Genomic DNA, 24,638 nt, shown 5'->3' on the forward strand with positions numbered 1-24,638 from the left:
CATAATATCGCCACTAAAGATTTTAACTGATTTTTAGCATTAAATAATGATTTTGTGTTTTTTCTAATATTACAAATGATATCGATTAAGGAGGAGTTTGAAGACATTATATATTTTATTATTATGTCATATGTAAATGTATAAAATGTACAATGATCCATTGTGTACAAGGACAATTGAATCTGGAAGTTATTTTGATAATTTTCATAATAATATTAAATGTTTTAAGATTTTTAATGTTGATAGTGAACGCTGTTTATTTTAGAAAAACAAAATTGCAACCGAAAATTAATTATCAAAAACAGGTTTTACTAGCGGTTGCACTTGCTGCAGCATTGGTTCTGAACTTACAAAACACTTTTTGGTATGTTATATTAACAACATGGCAAGTTTCATCCTCTCATAATTCTAAATCACGAGATTAGAATTCAATTTATATTAATAGAAACTACGATTCAAACATTTCTTGATACTCTCTCTATATAATTGTTCATGCGTTCCTGATTCGATATCATACAGGAGTTTCCGAAGAATTCAATTTCACCAGATCCATGTCAAAGACAGCTGGGCAGTCGTTACACCATTTCAGATGTCACCAACAACAAATTGAGCTTTCATATAAAGACATATTTCAGAATTTATGTTACAGAAACATTTACACATACAAGATAAATAAGTACAACCAACATGCTCCTAATGTAAATTTGAAAATATTAATCAATCAATTGATGGTGAATAGGAAACTGCCTGCTCTAGCATCTGCTGTAGCATTGTCTGAGGTAATGATACAAAGTTGTATATACGTCCCTATATAACGACTCAGTCTACAACATCTGAACGCGTTGGGAATTCCATTCCATGCAGTGCCGGTATGCTCTCCATATCTTTCTTTGAGAACAACGGAAAGAACCATAACACCTTATTAGCGCCAAAAACCTGTTCAAAATTCCTTTTCCAGCCCATGTCATACCTCCACTGCGGGGATTTTTTCTTCTCATAAACCTAAAAGACGACAGAAAACAATGTGATAACTATTCAAGGGAGAACATATATGTTTGTTTTCCTTATCATTCCGCGAGTTGAAGGAGAAGCATTAAAATTGACATATGATGAACAATAAATATCAAGGTTTGACATACCTCCACTGAAGTGGTGTTGCTTGAGAGCAGAGATGCATGCATAATTACAAAGCAGAGAAGACTGAGTGAAAAGGCTAGATTCAAAACTGCATCAAGGACAAATAGGTAAGAAACAAGGGAATCATAACAATCAAGACTAAGTCACTAGGATAGTAGGCGCTGTTTACCGAAGACTAGAAAAATGACTGCAATATTGCCTGGTAATAATGACTGATTCTTGGATTGCCGAAAGAATTTTATAAAACTGGGCAGCAGTACCAGAGTGTCCAACGTAGTTATCAAAAATGTGTACACCTGCAAAGATACTTGTGAGACATGAACACGAAAGGAAACATTACATATTACATGTATGGGAGTGTCCTTAGAAGCACAGAAACCAAACATTATATCATCGAAGATTCATTCTTGGAAGAAGTAGGAAGAGAAATTTTGAATTAGGAGGATCATCTGAGACTAATTCAGGTCCAACACAAATGAGTGACAGACACAAGCTCACTTGTATCCAAATCCAACACAAACAAATGAGAATATGAGTCTGTCATGTCATTATAATTTATTAAATTTCAGACACACGTGTCTCTGAGTTTTGAGCCATGTCCAGAAAGGAAATACCAGGAGGACAATACACAATATCAAGGGCAAAATATGAACTTTGGAAGAAACTAGTGGGTTCTTGTGTGATAATTGAAACTTACAAACAATTCCTAGCAATTCCTTAACCATAGTACTCAAAGCCATAGCATAGATAAGAAGAAGAAAGGAAAACCTTTTCATTTTCTAAATATTGTTCTTTTCCTTTTTGTTTTTCAAGGAATTTCTGAATTAATATTTCATCCATACTTCCTTTTTGATAAGTATTTTCACTTGTTGATTTTTTATTTAATAATTCTTTTATATATTTTTGACTTATTCTTTTGTCTATTTTTTCAATAAAATTTGTTATTTTTCCTGGAATATTTTCTTTGATATATTTTATTTCTATTTCTATCATTCTTATTCTTAATGATATTTGTTTATTACTCTCTATGAGGTCTTTTAATAAATCAGATATTTCTTTCAAACTCATTATTCTGAATAATACCAATCAGATGTATCATATAGATCATTGTCAAAGAAATTATTATATTGCACATTATATTTTTCTTCTTCTTTTTTATTATGCAACATAATCATTTTAACAATTTTTCTTTTAGATCTTCATTTAAATTTTTAATTACTTGTAAAATTGTGACGAGTACTTCAGTTCCTATATACCATAAAGGTTTAATATTTCTGTCCATAGATCAGTTACTTGGCTCTGATACCATTTATTTTTATTGCTGTTCCATTTATTTTTAACAGGGTAAAGACTGCTAATTTATCTAAGCAGTAAATAAAACATGATTTTTTAAAATCATTAGGGCATTTTTATACTCAAAGTATTCTTGGATTTTATACATTTTCATTTCATATATGTATAAAACTATATTATTATACTTAAGACCAGTATTTAAATAAACTTTTTCCATTTCGAAAATTGATTTTCTCATATGATGCATTGCTATCTTATGTTTCCATGCTCTTCTTCTTACACTATGTAAATGTGATTGTATAGACTTCATTTTATACGTATGTTTTCAATTAGCTTGATATGATTATGAAAAACATTATGTAAAACATAATATGTTTTAATCCCTACAGGTACTAAGTAATTTCTTTTAATGTTTAATCAAGATAACAACATATAACATGTCTACAAGATTATAAAATATGTAATAAAAGATAGTTTTTATACCTTACTTCCTCTTGTTGATAAATAGTTTTATCAATGCCGCAGCATTTCTCCTTTTCGGCAATGAATAGTATTTTTCGCCTTCACACCTTCGGCTACTTTCGAACTATTCCTCCTTCAGGCTGGAAATCGCAACTTCCACTTTGAACTATTTATTAAGTTTGAAGAAAATAGATATATAAACTGACTTTTATTTCATATATAATAATCTCACTTACATATTATAAGTATATATCTTGATACAACATTAATAAAAACACTTTTCCCTAACGGGAGAAGTTACTTACTCATAATTTTAACTCATAAAATATTCTTAACCTTTCTTACTCTAAGACTCTCTAACACTCCACACTCGACTGCTCCTATCCATATGAAACTCTACTCCTTATATATATATCCGGAGGGGTCTATTTACAATCAACTTTTATTTAAAGGACATCCTTTAAATATTACATTTTTATCTATTGGCTCTTTCGAGTCAAAAGATTCCTTGCTGATAACTTTGCTTTATGTCACATGTGCTGCTTTCTGTCACTGGCCGACAAGATATGATTTTTCTTTTCTAAAGAAAAGTATCTTCTTTTTCTTCTTTTGTTAACGTAAGTGCTTACTTTTTGTGTATGATTACGTAATTGCTTACGTTCTTCATCTTCTTCATCGATCTTCTCCTTCATTGATCATGGTTGTGTTCTAGCATCTTGCATGCTAATTTCCAAGTCTCCTCTGTTGCTCCTAATCTGTGGAGCTCAATATCCAGGATTCTTTCTTTGAGTATTTCTGATTTTGATCTTCCTTTGGTGATAAGAACCCAATCAGTGTCTTGATCTATCACCCTGAAATCATCTTTGTAAAATCTATTTAGAATAGCATATAAGGCTTTTATCCCTAATGCTCTTCTAGTTTGTATCCATTTCTTGTTAAGATAAGGAAGTTTTTTGTCTACTCCCGTAGTCTTAATATTAAAATCTTTTATTTTTTAAACAGAAATGTAGTTGAGTGTTGGATAGTATGCTTGCGAATCTTGGCACTCTATTGAAATGCTGTAGAATCTGCAGTATACTCCTCCATCGCCTTGGCTGAAATCTTTGATTGCTTTGAACAATCTTGTTGGTAGTTGAGATATTTCTTTCAGATCTGGACCTGTATATACTCGATCCAAATATCCGAACTCGAACAATTGAGCTGTAAAGCTCGGTATTCCATTTGGGAATATAGAGCCAAATAACTGGTCTATGGACAGAAATATTAAACCTTTATGGTATATAGGAACTGAAGTACTTGTCACAATTTTACAAGTAATTAAAAATTTAGATGAAGATCTAAAAAGAAAAATTGTTAAAATAATTATGTTGCATAATAAAAAAGAAGAAAAATATAATATGCAATATAATAATTTCTTTGACAATGATCTATATGATACATCTGATTGGTATTATTCAGAATAATGAGTTTGAAAGAAATATCTGATTTATTAAAAGACCTCATAGAGAGTAATAAACAAATATCATTAAGAATAAGAATGATAGAAATAGAAATAAAATATATCAAAGCAAATATTCCAGGAAAAATAACAACTTTTATTGAAAAAACAGAAAAAATAGACAAAAGAATAAGTCAAAAATATATAAAAGAATTATTAAATAAAAAATCAACAAGTGAAAATACTTATCAAAAAGGAAGTATGGATGAAATATTAATTCAGAAATTCCTTGAAAAACAAAAAGGAAAAGAACAATATTTAGAAAATGAAAATGATTTAGAAACAAATCATAACGATAATGCAGTAATAGTAATTGATTCAAAATTAAATGAACAAAATAATGATGAATGAATTAGATGAGCTAGTTTATTCTTTAGAAGACCTGAGTCTCTCTGAAGAAAAGAAGGTACTCATGAATAGAGGGGAAACGGAAGGACCTCAAGGAAAATTTGAAGCTTCAACTTCTATGAAGAATGAATGGCAAGAGCCACAAAATGAGAATACAAATTTTACTAACAAAACAAGAAGAAATGATGATTTTTCAAAAAATTATCATAATAATGATAAATCTAGATTTATGCCTAACAGACTACCAACAGGAGATATAGGTGTTCAATTCTTAGATCTTGAATGTAAAAGGAATTCAGAAAATAGCTTAGATCTTTGGTCTCAAAATATGCTATTGTATTTTCTACTACGTGAAGGAAATTATACAGATGAAGAAAAATACTTCACAATGATAAATACCTTTATGGGAAAGGTAAATGATTGGTTTTTAGGATTAACTGAAGATGCGGAAAATATAATTAAAAATGATACCTTAGAAGGATTAGAAAATTCTCTACAAGAAGGTATAAGTAATCTTAAGCAATATGTTGCAAATGAATTCTTTGGAGGACAAGGAAATGAAAAAGAAAACAAAGAAATGATAAAAAATATAGCAAAAGAATAGTTGGAAAAATTACAAATATGTAAAATGAGTTATATTCGAGAAAACACTTGTGAATTCGAAGAATATTATTATAAAATATTTGATAGCACTAAAGAAATGTTACCTTATTTAGAAAAATACTATAAAAAATTACCAGGCTTTTGGGCCAAATACTTTAGGGAAGAATATGAAAAAGAAAATATGAAAGGAGATACTCTAAGACAGAGAATAAGTTTCCTAAATAATAGATTAGGGCAATTATGTATGTCACATAATATGCAAAGAAAAGCTAAAAGAATTAATACACAAATTTATTGTAAAGATACACAGACATCTGCTCAATGGGAATGTGAAGATAGACCATATAAAAGAAAAAAACAACTCAAGAAAGGGTTAATTAAAAAGAAAAATTTCACTAAACAAAAATATATACCAAAGAAGAGGTATTATAAAAAGAAAAGAGAATTTATAAAAACTAAAAGTAAATGCAAATGTTACAATTATGGAGAAGGACACAAAAGTTATGAATGTAACAAGAAAAGAGTAAAAATCTCAAAAATAGATAGATTAGAAATAGATTCAGACTTGGAGTCTATAGAATCTATAAAAAGTGATGATTTCTTTGAAGAAATCTATGAAGAATATTCAACTAGTTCAGAAGAATCTGATTAAATGAATAAAGAAATACAAGAAAAAGAAGATTTTGTACAGATATTAGAAATAGAAGAAGATCATCATGGATATTCTTTAAAAGCAACCTTCGATGGAGAAACATTTAAGAAAATCCAAGGATTAAAATTAAATCTTACAATAGAAGATAACCTATTAAGTAGAATTCAAAGGATTTTTACAAGAGATAAAATCTCTTATCATGAATATCAAGAAGTAGAAAAGGTAATAGAGATTACCCAAACAACAGGAAAACATAAGTTAAATTTATTAACAAGAACAATGATAAATCAAATCTTAAGGAAAATTCCTGAGAGAAAAAGAAAGAAAATGAATTACGTTCATTTAGGCGGAATCCAAATATTAGTTAAATCAACATTTAAAGAAGGAATAAATTGTCCAATAGTGATAAATTTATCAGACGAAAGATTTATGAACGCAAGAGAAGGAAATCTTGGTATAGTGGAAGGAAATCTAGCTTATACTAAGCTTTTATTCACTTATTACCCAAGATATTATATATCACTAAAAGATGCTGACTTTAATGATGCATTAAGTCTACATTTTCAGATCAAAAGGAATGATCTATTTAAACCAGGTAATCATATAATGAGTATATATTACCAAGCATTATACACAGTTACAAATTTGAATTATGGAAATGTGTATAAAAATAAAGAATCAATTGAAATAGATCAAAAATGTGCAGGAATTGCTAGAATTATTGAAGCAGAAGTTCAACAAACACAAATTCCAGACGAATATGAAATTCGATTTGGAAAAACAAGTGAAATAGGCAGTACTAGTAATCCTAGGCTTTCATTAGAATACGGAAGAAATACCATTAGAAAAAGTATATCTAATAGATATTCTATAAAAAATGAACATTCAATATATATTGAAAATAAGAGAGAGAATTTTCAATGGATTAGAATGGAAAAAATCAGGATATACTAATACAAACAGGAGCAACTGCTAATCACATAAAAGAATATCTTATAAATGGATTAGCAGTTTACGAAGGAGAACAATATATTTATAAAACCTTTGAAGGTAATAATTTTAGTTGTAAAAATATGGTAGACTTACCTATACAACTAGACACAATACGAATAACAGTCCCCTGTTATATTATAAATCATGAAAGTAACCAAGATATAATCTTAGGAAATTTATTTCTAAATGATTTAGAAGACTATAACATCGGGAAAGATGGAATAGAAATGATATATAAAAATGAAACTTCTTTCTTATCAAAGATATAAATGCCAAAAGAAACAATCTTGAAAGTTTCAGTTTTTATAGAAATAACAATATATGATACAAAATTGACAACTTGTTGTCAAATAGATAATAGATCAGAAGCAAGTCTAGCAAAATCTTTTTTATAAAAGATTGGGACTTAAATAAAAATAATATATCTACGATAGGAATCACAGGAGATAAAGAAAAATTAACAAAATCAAAAGAAAAAGTAGAAATAATTTTAGGATCAAAAATTGTTTCTATAAATAAATAGTTTGCTTATGATAAACTGGAAACAAATTTATTATTAGGAAATGATTTTATTCAACAATTTCAAAATTATCAACAAACGGTGTGTATGATAAATTTAAAAACACCTTGTGGACATTACATCAAAGTCCCGAGAATACAAAATGTTTATAATCTTGAAAAAGATAAAGAAAAATATAAAAGAAAATATTTAGATAATTTAAGAAAAATTACTTGTAAATGTCTTAATTTAGAAAAAATTAAGGAAAATTTACAAAAATCATATGGAGAAAATCCATTAGAAAAATGGGAACAAAGCCATGAAAGAGCAATTTTAGCTTTAAAAGATCCAAATATAATAATTAGGGTAAGACCTATGTTATACAACAAAGAAGATAAATTGGAATTTAAAATCCAAATTAAAGAGTTACTCAATTTAAAACTCATAAGAATGAGTAAAAGTCCTCATAGTAGTTCAGCATTTATGGTAAGAAATCATGCTGAATTAAAAAGAGGAAAAGCACGAATGGTAATAAACTATAAAGAATTAAATAAAAATTGTTTATTTGATGGATATTTTATTCCGAATAAAAACAATTCAATTAACCTTGTAAAAGGAAAAACATATTTTTCAAAATTTGACTGTAAAAGTGGATTTTGGCAAATAAAATTAGAAGAAAATTCAGTTAAATTAACTGCATTTAGTTCTCCTAATGGATATTACGAGTGGTTAGTAATGCCTTTTGGATTAAAAAATGCACCACAAATATTCCAAAGAAAAATGGATAAAATCTTCTCAGAAGATAACTATTTAATAGTATATATTGATGATATACTAATATGTTCAAAGACATATGAAGATCATTTAAAACATTTGAAATTTTTTTCAGAAAAATGTTTAAAAAATGGAATAATTTTAAGTCAAAAAAAGGCTGAAATAAATAAAAACGAAATAGAATTCTTAGGAATGATTATTTCAAAAAATGGAATTGAACTCCAATCACACATTGCTAAAAAGATCATAGAATTCCCTGATAAACTAACAACAAAACAAGAAATCCAAAGATTTCTGGGATGTTTGAATTATGCAGGAGAATTTATACAAGATTTAGCAAAGAAAAGAAATATACTTCAAAAGTTAATAAGAAAAACCAACAGACTGGGTTGGACGGAAGAACACACTAAGTGTATAAAAAACTTAAAAGAAGAATGTGCAAAATTACCCAAGTTAAGACTACCAGATGAAAGTGATAATCTAATTCTACAAACAGATGCATCAGATTATCATTGGGGAGCAATTTTGCAAACAGATCTAAATGAAATCTGCAAGTACACGAGCGGTACATTCAACGATGCAGAAACAAGATATTCGACTAACGAAAAAGAATTATTAGCGATTGTTAAGGGAATTAGAAAATTTTCTACATTTCTCTTACCAAAAAAATTTATTATTAGAACTGATAATACACAAGTTGCAGGTCTAATAAACAATAGATTGCCTTCTGAACCTCAATACAGAAGACTCCATAGATGGCAAGTATTACTATCGTTTTATACTTTCTCAATTGAATATATAAAGGGAAATGACAATTTTCTTGCAGATTTCCTATCAAGAAATGTCCAATATGGACAATCAGACAAAGATCCTGGTAACCAGGATATATGAAAAAATGAAAAAGATAGATGAGTCCATCGATGCGAAGGGACAAAAACTATTCAAGATAAGAGATGAACTCTCAAAATTATCTGAACAATCTCGAATGTTGCAATACGAAATAAACCAACTCAGCACAGATCAAGCTGATAATATGAGAGAGTTTCTAATTCTCTGCGAACGTTTGGATTCACGTCCAATACAGAATTTAAATCTGAAAGAGAGTATTAATCTCAACAAAGTGGCAGGAGATGTCCTACTAGCACCTAGTGCCAAAAACATCTCAAGGGTATGCACGGATATGCCAACTTCATCTTCAAAAGATTAAAAAAGCCGCGCAAATGAAACTTCAAGCTCATCATCAGTCAAGGTTGAAAAAATAATATCTGGAAAATCAGAAAATAAGACTAACCCAGTATCATCTTGAGCAAAAGTTTTTTCCTCTATGAGGGAAAACAACATCTAAAAGAGGGAGAGTATCTAAATTTCACTAGATACATTTACAATCTACCAGAACAAAGTGGAGAAACATATGGAGTTTTAGGGACAACTAGCTTGTTTCCTAGAATATCTATATTCCCAAATGGAATACCGAGCTTTACAGCTCAATTGTTCGAGTTTGGATATTTGGATCGAGTATATACAGGTCCAGATCTGAAAGAAATATCTCAACTACCAACAAGATTGTTCAAAGCAATCAAAGATTTCAGCCAAGGCGATGGAGGAGTATATTGCAGATTCTACAGCATTTCAATGGAGTGCCAAGATTCGCAAGCATACTATCCAACACTCAACTACATTTCTGTTGAAAAAATAAAAGATTTTAATGTTAAGGCTACGGGAGTAGACAAAAAACTTTCTTATCTTAACAAGAAATGGATACAAACTAGAAGAGCATTAGGGATAAAAGCCTTATATGCTATTCTAAATAGATTTTACAAAGATGATTTCAGGGTGATAGATCAAGACACTGATTGGGTTCTTATCACCAAAGGAAGATCAAAATCAGAAATACTCAAAGAAAGAATCCTGGATATTGAGCTCCACAGATTAGGAGCAACAGAGGAGACTTGGAAATTAGCATGCAAGATGCTAGAACACAACCATGATCAATGAAGGAGAAGATCGATGAAGAAGATGAAGAACGTAAGCAATTACGTAATCATACACAAAACGTAAGCACTTACGTTAACAAAAGAAGAAAAAGACATAAAGAAAAAGAAGATGTTTTTCTTTAGAAAAGAAAAATCATATCCTGTCGGCCAGTGACAGAAAGCAGCACATGTGACATAAAGCAAAGTTATCAACAAGGAATCTTTTGACTCGAAAGAGCCAATAAATAAAAATTTAATATTTAAAGGATGTCCTTTAAATAAAAGTTGATTGTAAATAGACCCCTCCGGATATATATATAAGGAGTAGAGTTTCATATGGATAGGGGCAGTCGAGTGTGGAGTGTTAGAGAGTCTTAGAGTAAGAAAGGTTAAGAATATTTTATGAGTTAAAATTATGAGTAAGTAACTTCTCCCGTTAGGGAAAAGTGTTTCTATTAATGTTGTATCAAGATATATACTTATAATATGTAAGTGAGATTATTATATATGAAATAAAAGTCAGTTTATATATCTATTTTCTTCAAACTTAATAAATAGTTCAAAGTGGAAGTTGCGATTTCCAGCCTGAAGGAGGAATAGTTCGAAAGTAGCCGAAGGTGTGAAGGCGAAAAATACTATTCATAGCCGGAAAGGAGAAATGTTGCGGCATTGATAAAACTATTTATCAACAAGAAGAAATAAGGTATAAAAACTATCTTTTATTACATATTTTATAATCTTGTAGACATGTTATATGTTGTTATCTTGATTAAACATTAAAAGAAATTACTTAGTACCTGTAGGGATTAAAACATATTATGTTTTACATAATGTTTTTCATAATCATATCAAGCTAATTGAATACATACGTATAAAATGAAGTCTATACAATCACATTTACATAGTGTAAGAAGAAGAGCATGGAAACATAAGATAGCAATGCATCATATGAAAAAATCAATTTCCGAAATGGAAAAAGTTTATTTAAATACTGGTCTTAAGTATAATAATATAATTTTATACATATATGAAATGAAAATGTATAAAATCCAAGAATACTTTGAGTATAAAAATGCCCTAATGATTTTAAAAAATCATGTTTTATTTACTGCTTAGATAAATTAGCAGTCTTTACCCTGTTAAAAATAAATGGAACAGCAATAAATATTTAGAGGTCATAATGTTCTTATGCTTTTCATTTTATACTATTCCCTCCATTCTAATTTATATGACACATTTTCCTTTTTAAGTCCGTTCCAAAAAGAATTGACAACTCAAAATTTGAAACAATTTACCTTACACTTCCATTGTTCCCTTAATGAGAAGCCTCATAACCACATGAATGTTATGGTATACTAAAGACCAGAAGTCCAAAAGTATGACAGCCACAAAAATGTTATGGCATTTCTAAGACCACATGTTTTAGAAGACTTCTTTTGCTTCTTAAACTTTGTGGCAATTCAAACTATGACATATAAATTGGAACAAAGTATTTGTAATAACCTTGGATGCATTTTTTAATGCTTTACCAAGATAATAATAGATATTAATCAATATATCTATAAATTATGATGGTTGAGAAACAAGTAAAGAAAACGGATGACAGGACTATCCCGTCAAGTTTAGTGCAAGAATATGAGACAATCAACATCATGTGTGCATATAATGAAAAACTAAAACAATTCTAAGAAAACATGAAATACTTTGTTTCAAAGAATCCCAGATCAGTATCAAGATCTAAATAGACATGTGGCTGAATACACTGATGTTTTTGCAATATGAAGTTGTTTGACTACGCCCAGGCGTTTGAGAAAGAAAGAAGAGCAATATGCAGTCTTTAGAACATGTCATGACATTTATGAGACCATAAAATCATGTCACCACTCACCAAGGTACAATAGAGTTTAAAATCAAACTGTTCCTAAATATAAAAAGGTGTCATTCCTCTTGAGGTTGACTAAAAAGAAAGTGTCACATAAGGATTGAAGGAATAATATTTTAGAGGTTTCCTTGTGCGTTCGTTTGAACTGCATTAACTCTATAAAGAGGGAATCACACTTGATAACGATTAACAATTGGAGGTACCCGAAGAGAAACTAAATTAATCCTTGTCAGAAAAAGTGATAGTATTACATGTAAGACTATATAATACATCAAGAAAAGCACAAACCACCCCCACAGAGACTAATACTTCTAGATGTGAAGTAAACAAGCATAAGGAAAAAGGAAAGAAGCTACACACCATTGAGAAATTGGTGGTGGAGAATAAGAGGTACGAATGAAATAGCATTTAAAGACAAGCTATTGAAAGAGGAAGCAAGAGACAAAGAAGATAATTCAAATACTCGGTGGGAGAAATGACAAGTTGACATAAGAAAATAGCAAGTGAAGTTCTAGCTATGTCTTGAGACATATGAACATTACCACAAGAACTTGGTGGAAGAACAATGAATCTGAGTAACAGTTAAGAGCTAAAAAATTAAAGTGCAGTTCCCAGCCTTGAAGATGGAGAGTTCTTTAAAGAGTATAAGAGGGCTAAGACACTAAAAGACAAAAGAAGACAAGTCTTACACGAGTTGTATCAGAAGCTAGGCAATAAGGGAAAAATGTATAAAGCAGTATGAGCTAGTATGACCAAAATTGAGTATATTGAAGCAAAATGTATAAAGAATATGAAAGCGAAAAAAAAAACCTATGGCTCAAATCTGATCCTTATAGAGGTCTAGAAATTCATTGGAGGTGGTTGTGGAAGCATAGCTAAGAAAATAACCAAAGTCTTGAATTAAAGAATGAAAAGATTTCAATGAGCGGAAAAAGTCTTGTCTTTGTCCCAAAATAGAAAGAATAAAAGAGATATTCAAATGTGTGCAAACTCTCACGTTATTAACTTTAGGTGTCCTAGAAATTTTTTGGACGAATGATAGAGCATTAGCTTAGACACATTGCAAGGATAAAGAGCAAATTTGGTTTATACCTACTCAGATACCATATTTTTTTATCAAAAATATTGATGAAAATTCAAATAGAAGGATATTCGTGATATACATAGACTCGGAAATAGCAGGTGGTAAAGCATCAAAGTCTAATCATCTGGTTGGTGCTTCAGTAAAAAGAAAAGCATATCAAATATATGAATGCAATAAAGAGTATTCATATAGAAGTGGTCACTAGTTGAGAATAGTGGAAACAAATACAAGAGGAGTTTCTTATAACTGTGGTTATACATCAGAGATTTCCTTAATTTCCTACTTGCCAACTTTATTTATGGATGACCTAACCAATAGCACACAGGGAAAAATATCTTAGTGCATGCTATTTGAAAAGTCAATAATATGTTGTCTCTGTGGAGATGCATCCCTAGAAAACTAGGATTTAAGATAACTAAAGTATGACATAATATATGTGCTGCAACCTCCAAGTTTAGTCCTCATATAAGAATAAAGGAAGAAGTGAGCTAATGTGATTATGGTATCAAAATGCAGATAATTCAAGCATCTGCACCCTATCTTCTCGGAGAATGTAATGGATACTCATAAATTAAAAGCAGAAATTGTTGAAATTGAGAAGTCCTATGCAGACAATATTATATGATGTCAATTTGGGTCAGTAAAGTTCAAAGTATCCTCCAGTTAAGAGTTGTAAATTATCAACGTTAAGTAAAATGTGTGATCATTCATGATTGGACTTAATTAGAATGCTTAAATCAGATAGAGGATGCAGATAGCACAAATAAAAATAAAAGTAGAAGTCATTTTAGATGATTTGGCTTCTTCTTAGACATGCAAATGCACCATTATAGTTGATAATGTTTAAGGTACTAAAAAGTGGACAAAGTGAATCTAAAATTCAATGGAAGGAAATTAACTTAAAACATCTATAATCTCTAGAAATGAATGCCCCTAAGAACAGCACTCAAAAGGAAAAAAGGAGCTATATATGTGAAACCAACTTGAGATTAACGATAAATTATTGTTGCTCCTACACTAAGAGTTAGACCATTTGTTCACCAAAGCTTTTTGGTCTAGCAAGAAAATTGATCTTCAGTAATTGCAAATGCTTGAGATTTAGTGAACCTTTACTTTTTATTGGGAAGGTGTGAAATTTAGTAAAACTCTGCTTTTCATTGGAATGTGTCAAATCAATGAAACCAGATTTTTAGAGAAGATTTAATCTACCTTAAAAGACAAACTATTTGCAAGTATTGAAAAGGACTGGCCCCTAATGAGAAGAATAGATATAGGGAGTCATATGACAACTCCAAAATGGGGAATCACAGTTGATTGAGTGACATAAGTTGGCTTGTTTATACTTACTACTTACTGATTTGATTTGTCAGAACAGATAATTTAAGACAGTTGCCTTATAATAAAACTTCAATCCTCATGCTTTTATCAAAAAAAAAATTCAAAATCGTCATGCATTTATCAAAAATCAAGAGAGCTGTTAAAGAAAGCAGCATAACTTTTTCACACCAAATTAATGGAAAAGGTCTTAAAGTCAATTTCGGTCACCAAAATTTCAGTAGGCAAAAACATGTAGAGGAAACAGATAATCCCAAAATGGATATAACAAGGTGAACTTGCATCAACTTTCTATCTAAAATTACTTTAAAGACCTTTTAATGAATGGCATAACTATAACGGCGACCAAATAATAGTAGCAAGAAGTAGGCCGCTATAGATTCACCATATTTAGGATATGGACATGTTCAGGACCTCATTCACAGGCAAGAATACTGCAGGTGTGTTTCTTCTAGATTTTTCTGCAAAAAGCATTACAAAACTAAGCAAAATGTTCAAAAGCCAACTCCATACCACAAAAAGGAGAAAAAACTTGTAGTTGCGAGCTCCGACACAATTGACAACCCATATGCAGTGGTGATCCATCTTAAGAACACATCTTTGACCTACAAGACAAAATAGAATTTTCAGTTCAGCAGATATTAGTTTTTGGTCATATAAGTTCCTAACTACTGCAAACTGAGACATGCCAAGATAGCCATAGAACAAAAGGTCTTAGGGATAAAATGATGTAAATAATAAGGCGGACACTTCTAAGACATGGTACAGAGAAATAAAAATCACCGTGCATGCGAATTCATGGGAAAATATGCATACCCAAAACGACCATACTTTGACAGGAGAAATGTCTAAAGACAATAGAAAAGAGAAATGAATACGAAAGTAAACCTCTCATCTCACACCAAATATGCCAGATAAGGATTAAGATAAAGATCCTAGGGTGTAGCACTCCAAGACATGCTATTCCTTTGGGCTAGAGGTGGAAAATGGACAAAACAGTTAAAATATGGGCTACAAATGAGCATGGCTGAAGAATCATACAACTCATTTCAATCCATTTACCCATTTTATCACCTATAGTTCCGCTGAGGGACAAAGGAAAACTCTATCTGTACAATCAGAGTTTGGGAATAAGCAAATATTTAATCAGTCTAGCACGTACAAACAGAACAGTGATGACAACGTGGTGGCTTGCCGTTTTGGCATTTACTGCAATAGCCTCTAGACTGAGACTGTCTTCTTTCTATCTGTTCAGTTGATAATGTTGGAGTAGGGTTCTCGATTGATGCATAATCAGATAAAGCAACTGAGTTGCCCTCCTCTATGTTCTGCTCCGATACTAGTTTCCAGTTTTCAGGGACAGAACCAGGATCCTGAACTACTACCCTAATATAGCTCCACATTAGCATTACAAGCTGCAAGATGAATTACAATTTTATATTAGGCTTGTTAAACCCAAATACTGAACTGAAGGAAACAATCCTCCAAATTAAATGATGCCTCCTCTAGGGCATTCTTCTTGTGAATTTGCAGTTTTAACAATTGCATCTCATGTTCGAGATGCGTGAATGACCTGCAACACCAGCCATATCACAGATAAGAAAAGTGCAGTTTCTACACAATAGGGAAATGTCTGTCATATATTATCATTCATGAATTTTACGAGCACAGCATAAGGGCAGTCTCTGAACAAATAAGGATCTTCCAGGAGTCATGTTTATTAATGAGCCATTGGAGCACAACAGGCAAAGTAGAGTTTGATCTTTGATGATGTTGAATCTGGTTAATATAACATCAAGGATGTTATTAAGGAGCCAGAACAGCTCAGCAAAGCTTTGTCGAGTACTTGCATACTACAGACTGCAGGTTCAGAGAACTGTGAATTGGATGGGAAGGCTCAAAGGCATGAACACAAGCACACTATAGATAGCTCACTGAAGCTGTTGAATGCTTCAGGGTTTAGTAAGTATGCTAAGTATCTGGACCTTGCTATATCATTCTCTCTTTGAGCAGTACGGAATATAGTTTCAAACTTCTCTCCACATATTCCGACACTTGAGCAGGTATGTTAAGGAAGTCTACCTCATGCTTGCGTGTAGTCACTATTTTTGCAAATGATACGCAAGATTTTGTCTAGTTAGTAATATCTAAGCTAATCACAACTGGCATGAGAGAAAAATTTAAGGACCAAAGTGCTTGCTAAAATATTTCCAACCCTTGACTGCTAAAATTGCATATTGCATAATCTTCCAATCTCAACTTGATCTATACCCTTCCTTTACAACTTGTAGGAAGAAAAGCTCAAATCCACTCAATGGTAACTGTTCCAAGTATATCCTTCAATCCATTTTCCTTTGCTGGAATTGCCTTTCAAATTTGTCTAGGTTGATAAATTTTAAAAACTTGTCTTGATTGACGTCTTCAATATATGACAAACAGATAAAGTATTTCTTCTCCGCGATCCGGATGTCATTAAAAATTACTACCTTTTCACATAACTAGCAAAAGTTTTGGTAATAGCCAACCAGCACTATGTTACAACTAGATAGGTACAAAAGATCTATATAAAGGAACTGAGTTATGTAAATTTTTCGCATATATTTGTGCTCTGTATATAAAAATCTTAACCTTCTCGAGATATATTTTGAGGTTCTACCACATAGCAATTACATACAGACTCTTGTACTTCAAGCTATATACAGAACCCATTTAACCTTCAGGACACCTCTGATTATTTTCCCAAAAGACAGTCTAGACCTGTGATTCATATCTTCTTTATCTCCTGTTAGTCTTCCTTCCAAAACAACACCAAAACAATTATTGTGCTCTCAGAAGATAGAACTTCCCAACCTATTTCAAATTAATTCTCTTAACATATTCATCTAGACATGACCTATTTCATCCCATATATGCTTAGAGTGAGTCTTCTTAACTGAAAGACATAGGGGAAGTGGGAAAAAAATGTTAGTATGCTCAAATTACTGCTGACCTTGATAACACCAATTGCATAGTTAAAAGCCTCTTTTCCATAGATTATTCTGTGTCAGAGAAGCACTACCAGCACCTATCCTACTAAGCGACCAACCTTACTAGCAACTTTGGTTTTCCAATCAACTTCCACGATTCTTTTCATTGATACTACTTGAGGCAGTTAGGGAATTACAGCATGATTTAACTATAAAATTGCATCACTTTTCTGAGTCCTCAATGTAGCATCTAATTCTTCTATGGTTTATTTACCTCATCTATTCCTTCAGCAGTGAGGACAAACATTCGATTTCCCAGTTATTACAGGCCCTCCTTGAACAGATTTTCCAATCATTTTGGCTTTATACTGAGCTAGATGCTTAGGTGCTTCACCGGTTGTAACTGTACCAGAAGGCTCCTGAAACTACTCTCTGGAGGGGTACTATCCAGCCAAGAGGCACGCATCTCATTTATTGAAATATAACTAAAATAAAGGAGGATCAATTGACTCCATATGCTGGGAAAACTATCAGATATCTTTTATATAGCTGGACTATATCCCCAATTTTTTCTCATAAGAATCTATAGGCATTAAAGTCACCACCCAAGGTATAGTGATAGTCCTTTATTAGAATGGGCTCAAAACAAGTCTGTTTATTCATTTCTTGCATTTAATGCACCCAAGAAATTATTGAAAAATAATAAACAATATATGAGAGAACAGCACAGATTGAGTGAAAATCAAATACAATATGCTTATACAACCACCATCATTACATCAATTATAATCGAATGTGGTCCCACAAGTGTAGTCTTGGGAAGGTGGGTGCACTAAGATCTTACCCCTACCTTTGTGGGGCAAAGAGACTCTGATAGACCCTCGGCTATAAGAAAAGTGATTTGCAAAACAGGTTTGGAAAATACAAGAGAAAAGAAAGATACGAAGAGACTATTAAGGAAAAGAAAAATATCAAATGCAAAAAAGAAAAGATAACCAAAGTAAAAGAAAAAACTACTGTACTAAAAAATTGAAAGAATCAAGGTAATGTAGAAGAGTAAAATTGAAAGAATAAGGTGCTCTATGCTCTGCCAAAGAAAAAGGAAAAAATCATCTGATTACCTACAAACCTTCCACCCTAATCTTCAACATCCATGCACTCTATTTAGGATTACGTCATCAATTAGCTGAAAGTGTGTCATGTCCTATCTAATCACCTCTCTTTAACTATTCCTCGATCTATCTCTACCTCTCTTAGGAATATCACCGACACCTTTGCACCTCCTCACTAGGTATCTGCACTTCTCTTTGCATAGTTAAACCATCTTGTCCTCACCAGGGGCGAACCTTGCCCAGTATATCCTCGTTCCTAATATTGTCTCTCCTAATATGCACACATTCATCTATGCATCCTTTATTTTCGTCTCTTCCATTTTCTGGATGAGTGAGTTTCATGATCAATAATCTATCCCATACAAGATAGTCGATGTAACAAACACTCTATAAAACTTACTCTTGAGTTTGGTGACACATTTTTATCACATAGAATATCAAATGCAAGTCTCTTTTTCATCCACCTCAATCCAACATGATATGTGACATCATCGTCAATCTTCTTATTCCCTAGGATTATTGACCCATGATACTTGAAACTCCCTCTTGGGGATAACTTGTGTACCAGTCCTCACATACACACCCTTCTCATTGTTGCGTCACTGAACATACACTCCAAGTACTTGTTTTAGTCCTACTAAACCTAACTATCTCCAAACCTCCAAGCTATTGTCATTTGTCAACATTGTTGCGTGTCTCGTCAATTAATACTATGTCATTTGCAATAACATACACCATGGTACCTCTCTTCAAATATGTTGTGGCAACTTATCCATCATCATGAAAAGTAAAAACACGCTAATAGTTGATCACCTCGATGGAAGTGTTTCGGGTCTCCTCCCAGTGTTCTCAATCAGGTTTTGGCTCCGTCATATATGTTTTTGATCACACTAGACTTCATGCATGTCACAAGTACACCTCTAGACTTCATGCATCTCCGCAAAAAACCTCCCTTAAGACTTTGTTGTAGGTCTTTTTTAGGTCAATGAACACCATACATAAATCTTTTTCCCCATCCATGTATTGCTCCAACAATCACCCTAAAAGATGAAAGGTTTCCACTAATTTAATGTAAGCGATCTTCTCGGCTTCCACTTTCCCTTGGGCCTATCCATTCCACCACCAACCTCCTCTATGACCACCAAAATTACCCTTCGAGACCGCTAACGCCCCTCAAGTTGTTCCCCTAATACAATTAATTGTCGTAGTCCACAAACTATTTGCATCCCCCGCAATTTCCCAAGCCCTCATAGTCATCAACTTCTCTCCTAACTCCTGAATTTTATCCTTAGTCAGGCCCCTCACCTAATCCTTGGTTGGTCATACAAAGTCTCCTTTCCTCTTTCTTCTAATCCCTAGATCTATTACCAAGAGTTTATGCTTATGAGGTTCTCACTCGAAATGACTTTATAGTCTTTACCTAAGTTGCTCGGACTCGGGTGCGGGTATCCCAGACGGATGCGAATCCGAGAGTCGGATTCGGCGAAATCCAAATTTTAAGATTCATGGGTGCGAACCCGAGTATGGATACGGATGCGGGGATACGGCTAAAAAATTTCAATATTATAAAAATATAGTTATGAAGATATTCTACTTCTTAATCTTATAGCTTATAACGTCTAGTCTGTGTGGATTTAAAATTTACACATTACGTGTTAAAATTTGAAATTTTAACAAAATAATAATAATATATTTTTAACAAAATAATAATAATGTATTTAATATAATTTTACAATGAAATTTGTAGATGTAAAATGTATAAATATCTTATCTTTTATCTATATAAGGTAAAAAAGTTGTTTCCAATAGAATCTCTATTTAAAAAGGAAATTTTAATATAACTTATAGTATAATTTAATGGTATGAATCTTATTACTTCATTCATCCCATTTTATGTAATACACTTGAGTATACGTAAGAGTACTAACACACTTTGATATATACACTAAGTACTAAATAAAACTACACTTATTTTTTAAAAAAAAAAAAAACCTTTCTCTGGCTCCCTGCAGACCGTGTACTTATTTAAAAAAAGTCAATGTACCTTTTCAAGAAAAAGTAAAGAGCACGTACTTTTCAAGAAAGATTAAAAAAAGGCTATGTATGTATATTTCTTTTTACTTGTTTCAACTTTCAAGAAAAATACATATTTCTTTTACTTGTTTCAACTTTCAAGAAAAAAACTCTTCTTCTTCTCTTTTCAGTTCTTTGTAGTTCTCAACTTTCCGGCGTTGTCGCTGGCGTTATCGCCAGATACTGATTTTCTCTTCTTCTATTCTCTCTTCTCTCTTCTCTATACTTTTTCAAGCTTTGTACTCTTTACGTCGTCGGAAATTGATTTTTTCTTCCCCAATCTTTTCTCGCTTCGGTCATAGTGTCTGGATTGGATTGACCGAATCCGACACACACCCCGCACCCGCACCAGAGTCGTGTCGAGACGGGTTCGCCTGCAAAAATGAAGAGTCCGCGCAACTTAGGTCTTTACATAAACTTCTAGAGTTGAGGGCTTATCAAAAACAACCTTTCTACCTTCGCAAAATAGGTGTAAAGCTACGTATAAACCGCCCTTCCCATATTCACTTGTGAGATTACACTAGGTATGTTATTTTTGTTGTTGTCCTTGCGTAAACCTCTATCAGTCTTCCTAAGAAGTAAGTAACTGATTTGAGTCTTTGCCATCATACTATGGAAGGTTTCTCAAAACTCAAGCTAGCTATCACCACACCAAATAATTATCTCATAGAATTATGATTCCTCCAATTCTATTAGTGGTTGGTAGAGAAATATACTCCCATCTTCATGGTAAACCTAGCCCAATGAATCTCTCCTTCCATTTCTCCTCCTAAAATCTTTGAACCTTTTGCCTTCTGGCTTATAACTTTATCTACATTTGTCAATAATTAGGCATGACCTTCCTCTACTTTACCAACACATGAAGTTGTGTTTAACTCATCTTCTTCAATTAGCAAACTTGAAGCCATGTCTGGACTACATATAAACTGGAACAAGAGTCATTTGTATCCAATTAATGTGGTTCCGAATATGGAACACCTCTCACAAACCTTGGGAGGAGTGATAGGTACTCTGCCATCAGTATACTTGGGCATGCCTTTGGGGGCAAAGTTTGGAGCCATAGACATTTGGAACCCAATAGTGGAGAAATATGAAAAGACACTAGCCAGATGGAGATCACAATACCTCTCCTTGGGAGGTAGCTTAACACTGATAAACTCTGTTCCGGATGCTCTCCCTACATATATGCTATCTATCTTCCATATTCCCCAGTCAGTAGTTCAGGGGTTGGACAAAATTAGAAGAAACTTCTTGTGGCAAGGAAATAAGGAAAGAAAAGGCTTTCACTTAGTCAAGTGGAAGAACATCATCATAAGTAAGATGCAAGGTGGATTAGGTATCAATAATCTCAAAAACCATAGCAAAGCTCTTAAGGTGAAATGGTTATAGAGGTACCATCAGGAGGACCAAGCACTATGGTATAGGGTGATCAACAACAAGCATGAGGAGATAAATAAATGGGTAACCAAAGAGGTAATCAGTCTGATATATTGGCCCTTTCTTAGTAATCAGTCAACTGTGAAGGTACAAAATGGCAGAAAAACCAGTTTCTGGTTTGATAAACGGTTGGGTGGTATAAGCCTCAAAGATCATTTCCCCGACATCTTTACACTGGCTCAACACCAACAGAAGAAGATTGTCGCTGAAAAGTAGACACAACAAGGCTGGGATCTGATTTTCAGAAGAAATCTGAATGACTGGGAAATTCCCAGAATACTTGAATTGCTTAAGGTTCTGGAGAGTTTTCAAGGTACACAAACAGGCGAGGATTATTTATGGTGGCAGGGGCACAACAAAGGTAGTTACAAGGTGAAAAAAGGATACAAACAGATAAGTATCGGTGGCATTCAAGACTTCAAATGGCCTTGGAAGTAAATCTGGAGGATCAAAGTGCCACACAAAGTGGCATGCTTTACATGGCTACTATCTAAGGAAGTAGTTTTGACATTGGATAATGTGGCCAAAAGAGGAATCTCTCTATGCAACAGATGTTCCTTGTGTCAAAAGGCTAATGAGACATCTCTTCTTACGTTGTTGTGGCAGATTTTCCTTAATCTCAGAGGCATATCTTGGTGTATACCTAGCAAGATTGATGAGACTCTATTCGGTTGGGAGATGGCTGGAGTTGGGGCTACAAACAGAGAAAGATGGCGGATGATCCCTGCTAGTATTTGGTGGACTATATGGAGGGAGAGAAACGAGAGATGTTTTGAGAATAGGAACAACAACCTGCAGGAAGTTTAGCTTAAGTGTATTTTGTTGTTCTGCTTTTGGTGTACAAATGTATACTCCAATGAAACTGCGTCAATCATAGATGTTTTAGGATCCATTTAGATTTGGTTCAGTTTCTTGGATAGATAATACTTCATTTCTGCTTTTGTAAATATGGTTTTTCAGTACTACCTAAGTACTATGTGAAATACAAATGTTACCAGTTTCAAAACAAAATAAAATCAAAGGGAGTTATCCAATTTGAAGCAAAGGATAACACAAAAAGTTACATGCTCGCGCTGCTCCACTTTATGAATTTGTTTATTCCTAATATTTCCAAATAGCAAAGAACATATTTTGTCACCCCAACATGTTCTTGTTAACAGCAAAGAGTAAACATTGGCAACTATAGTCCAAGTAGCAAAGTCATGTTAGTTTAATTTGAGATGGACACAGAAAGAAGGAAGTAGTACAATATGAAAAGCTATAAGATCTCTTTTCTCTTAGCGACACAGCACTGCAGTACATACTGTCGTACAAGTTACGTAATTGACACCAATCAAATAAACATTCTAATTCTCATCTCAATGTTGTGTCCAATTTGGGCTAGAGATAGGAGCAAGAACAACTAATAGCACCTTTGCTATCTCGATTCTCATTTATTTACCTCTCATCGCATTAGCCTATTCATAGTCTTTGGCTTTTTGAACCAGAGATCACCTAGTATAATTGTATTCTTACTTTTGATATCTCGCATCGTCATATGTTTACTCTGTTGCGATTATTGCACTATATTGTTGGTTCAACATGTTAATCGCTACATTTTCTACAGTGTTTTCTTCTTTCATAGTACTTGGATTTGGTGCACCCGAACCAAGGGTCTTCCTGAAATAGCCTCCAGAAGGTAGTGGTAAGGTCTGCATACACTCTAGTCTCTTCATGGTGGAATATCACCGGGTATGTTGTTGTACCTCTCTTTTTCCCTATCCCCTTAACTTACCTTTTTTACTTCACTCTTTTGTTCTTTCTTCATCTACCACTGTTTTACATGCTCTCTTCTTCCAAGTAATACACAATAATGCAAAGTGTGTTGCTTATGAAATGGTCCTATACAATATATGTTCATAACAGATTCCATTTTGAGTGAATAGAGAAAAAAAAAATAAACTAGAAAAAGGCAAAAGAATGAGAACTTACAAGGATATGAAAGATGATAATAATTGTGAAAGATAAGAAGGAAGTGAAGCCACCATCAAGGAGACGCGGAGCCCAGATAAGAACGACGACGGCATAATACGAAAGTACGACGATAGCAAAAACGATCAGGATCATGAAATAGCCAATAACTTTGAGTCCAGAACACAGCCTGAATGGATTGAGATCCATTGCAGGAGTGGGAGTATTTCGAGGCAGAAGTAGACCGGGCGTCCGTCGGGATCGAGCTGGGAAGAAGCGTCTCCAGATATGGGAAGCCAGCTCGATATTCCGTCGGAATTTATTATTCTGGCAGAATGAGAACGCCGGCCGGTCACCGGAACACGGAGTTCTGCCGTCGAGAGACTTGCAAAATGTTCAATATATGTCGGTCTTGGCTTAACAACAGTGAAACAGAAAATTTTGACTCAAAAATATGCGAGAAAGAGAAAAAAAAAACCAAGGATAAAAGATAGAGTGAGTAACACGCGTAAGATTGGTATAAAATATCAGAAATCGAATTGAAATTTTATTAAAGATAAGTGTCCC

At 32.9% G+C, this 24,638-nt stretch overlaps 1 protein-coding gene across 1 annotated transcript; it reads right to left on the reverse strand.

Moving 5' to 3' along the window:
• Nucleotides 1-592: 592 nt before the first annotated feature.
• On the reverse strand, nt 593-24,638 carry LOC101260821 (probable protein S-acyltransferase 12). The gene is made up of 6 exons (XM_004240067.5): nt 24,093-24,638; nt 15,696-15,948; nt 15,047-15,138; nt 1,307-1,433; nt 1,140-1,225; nt 593-1,002 (listed from the first exon to the last, which is right to left on the reverse strand). The coding sequence occupies exons 1-6, from the start codon at nt 24,279-24,281 to the stop codon at nt 820-822; spliced, it is 930 nt and encodes a 309-aa protein (XP_004240115.2). The 5' UTR covers nt 24,282-24,638; the 3' UTR covers nt 593-819.

The sequence above is a fragment of the Solanum lycopersicum genome, chromosome 5 (genome assembly GCF_036512215.1).
Source record: "Solanum lycopersicum chromosome 5, SLM_r2.1".
Lineage (NCBI taxonomy): Eukaryota > Viridiplantae > Streptophyta > Magnoliopsida > Solanales > Solanaceae > Solanum > Solanum lycopersicum.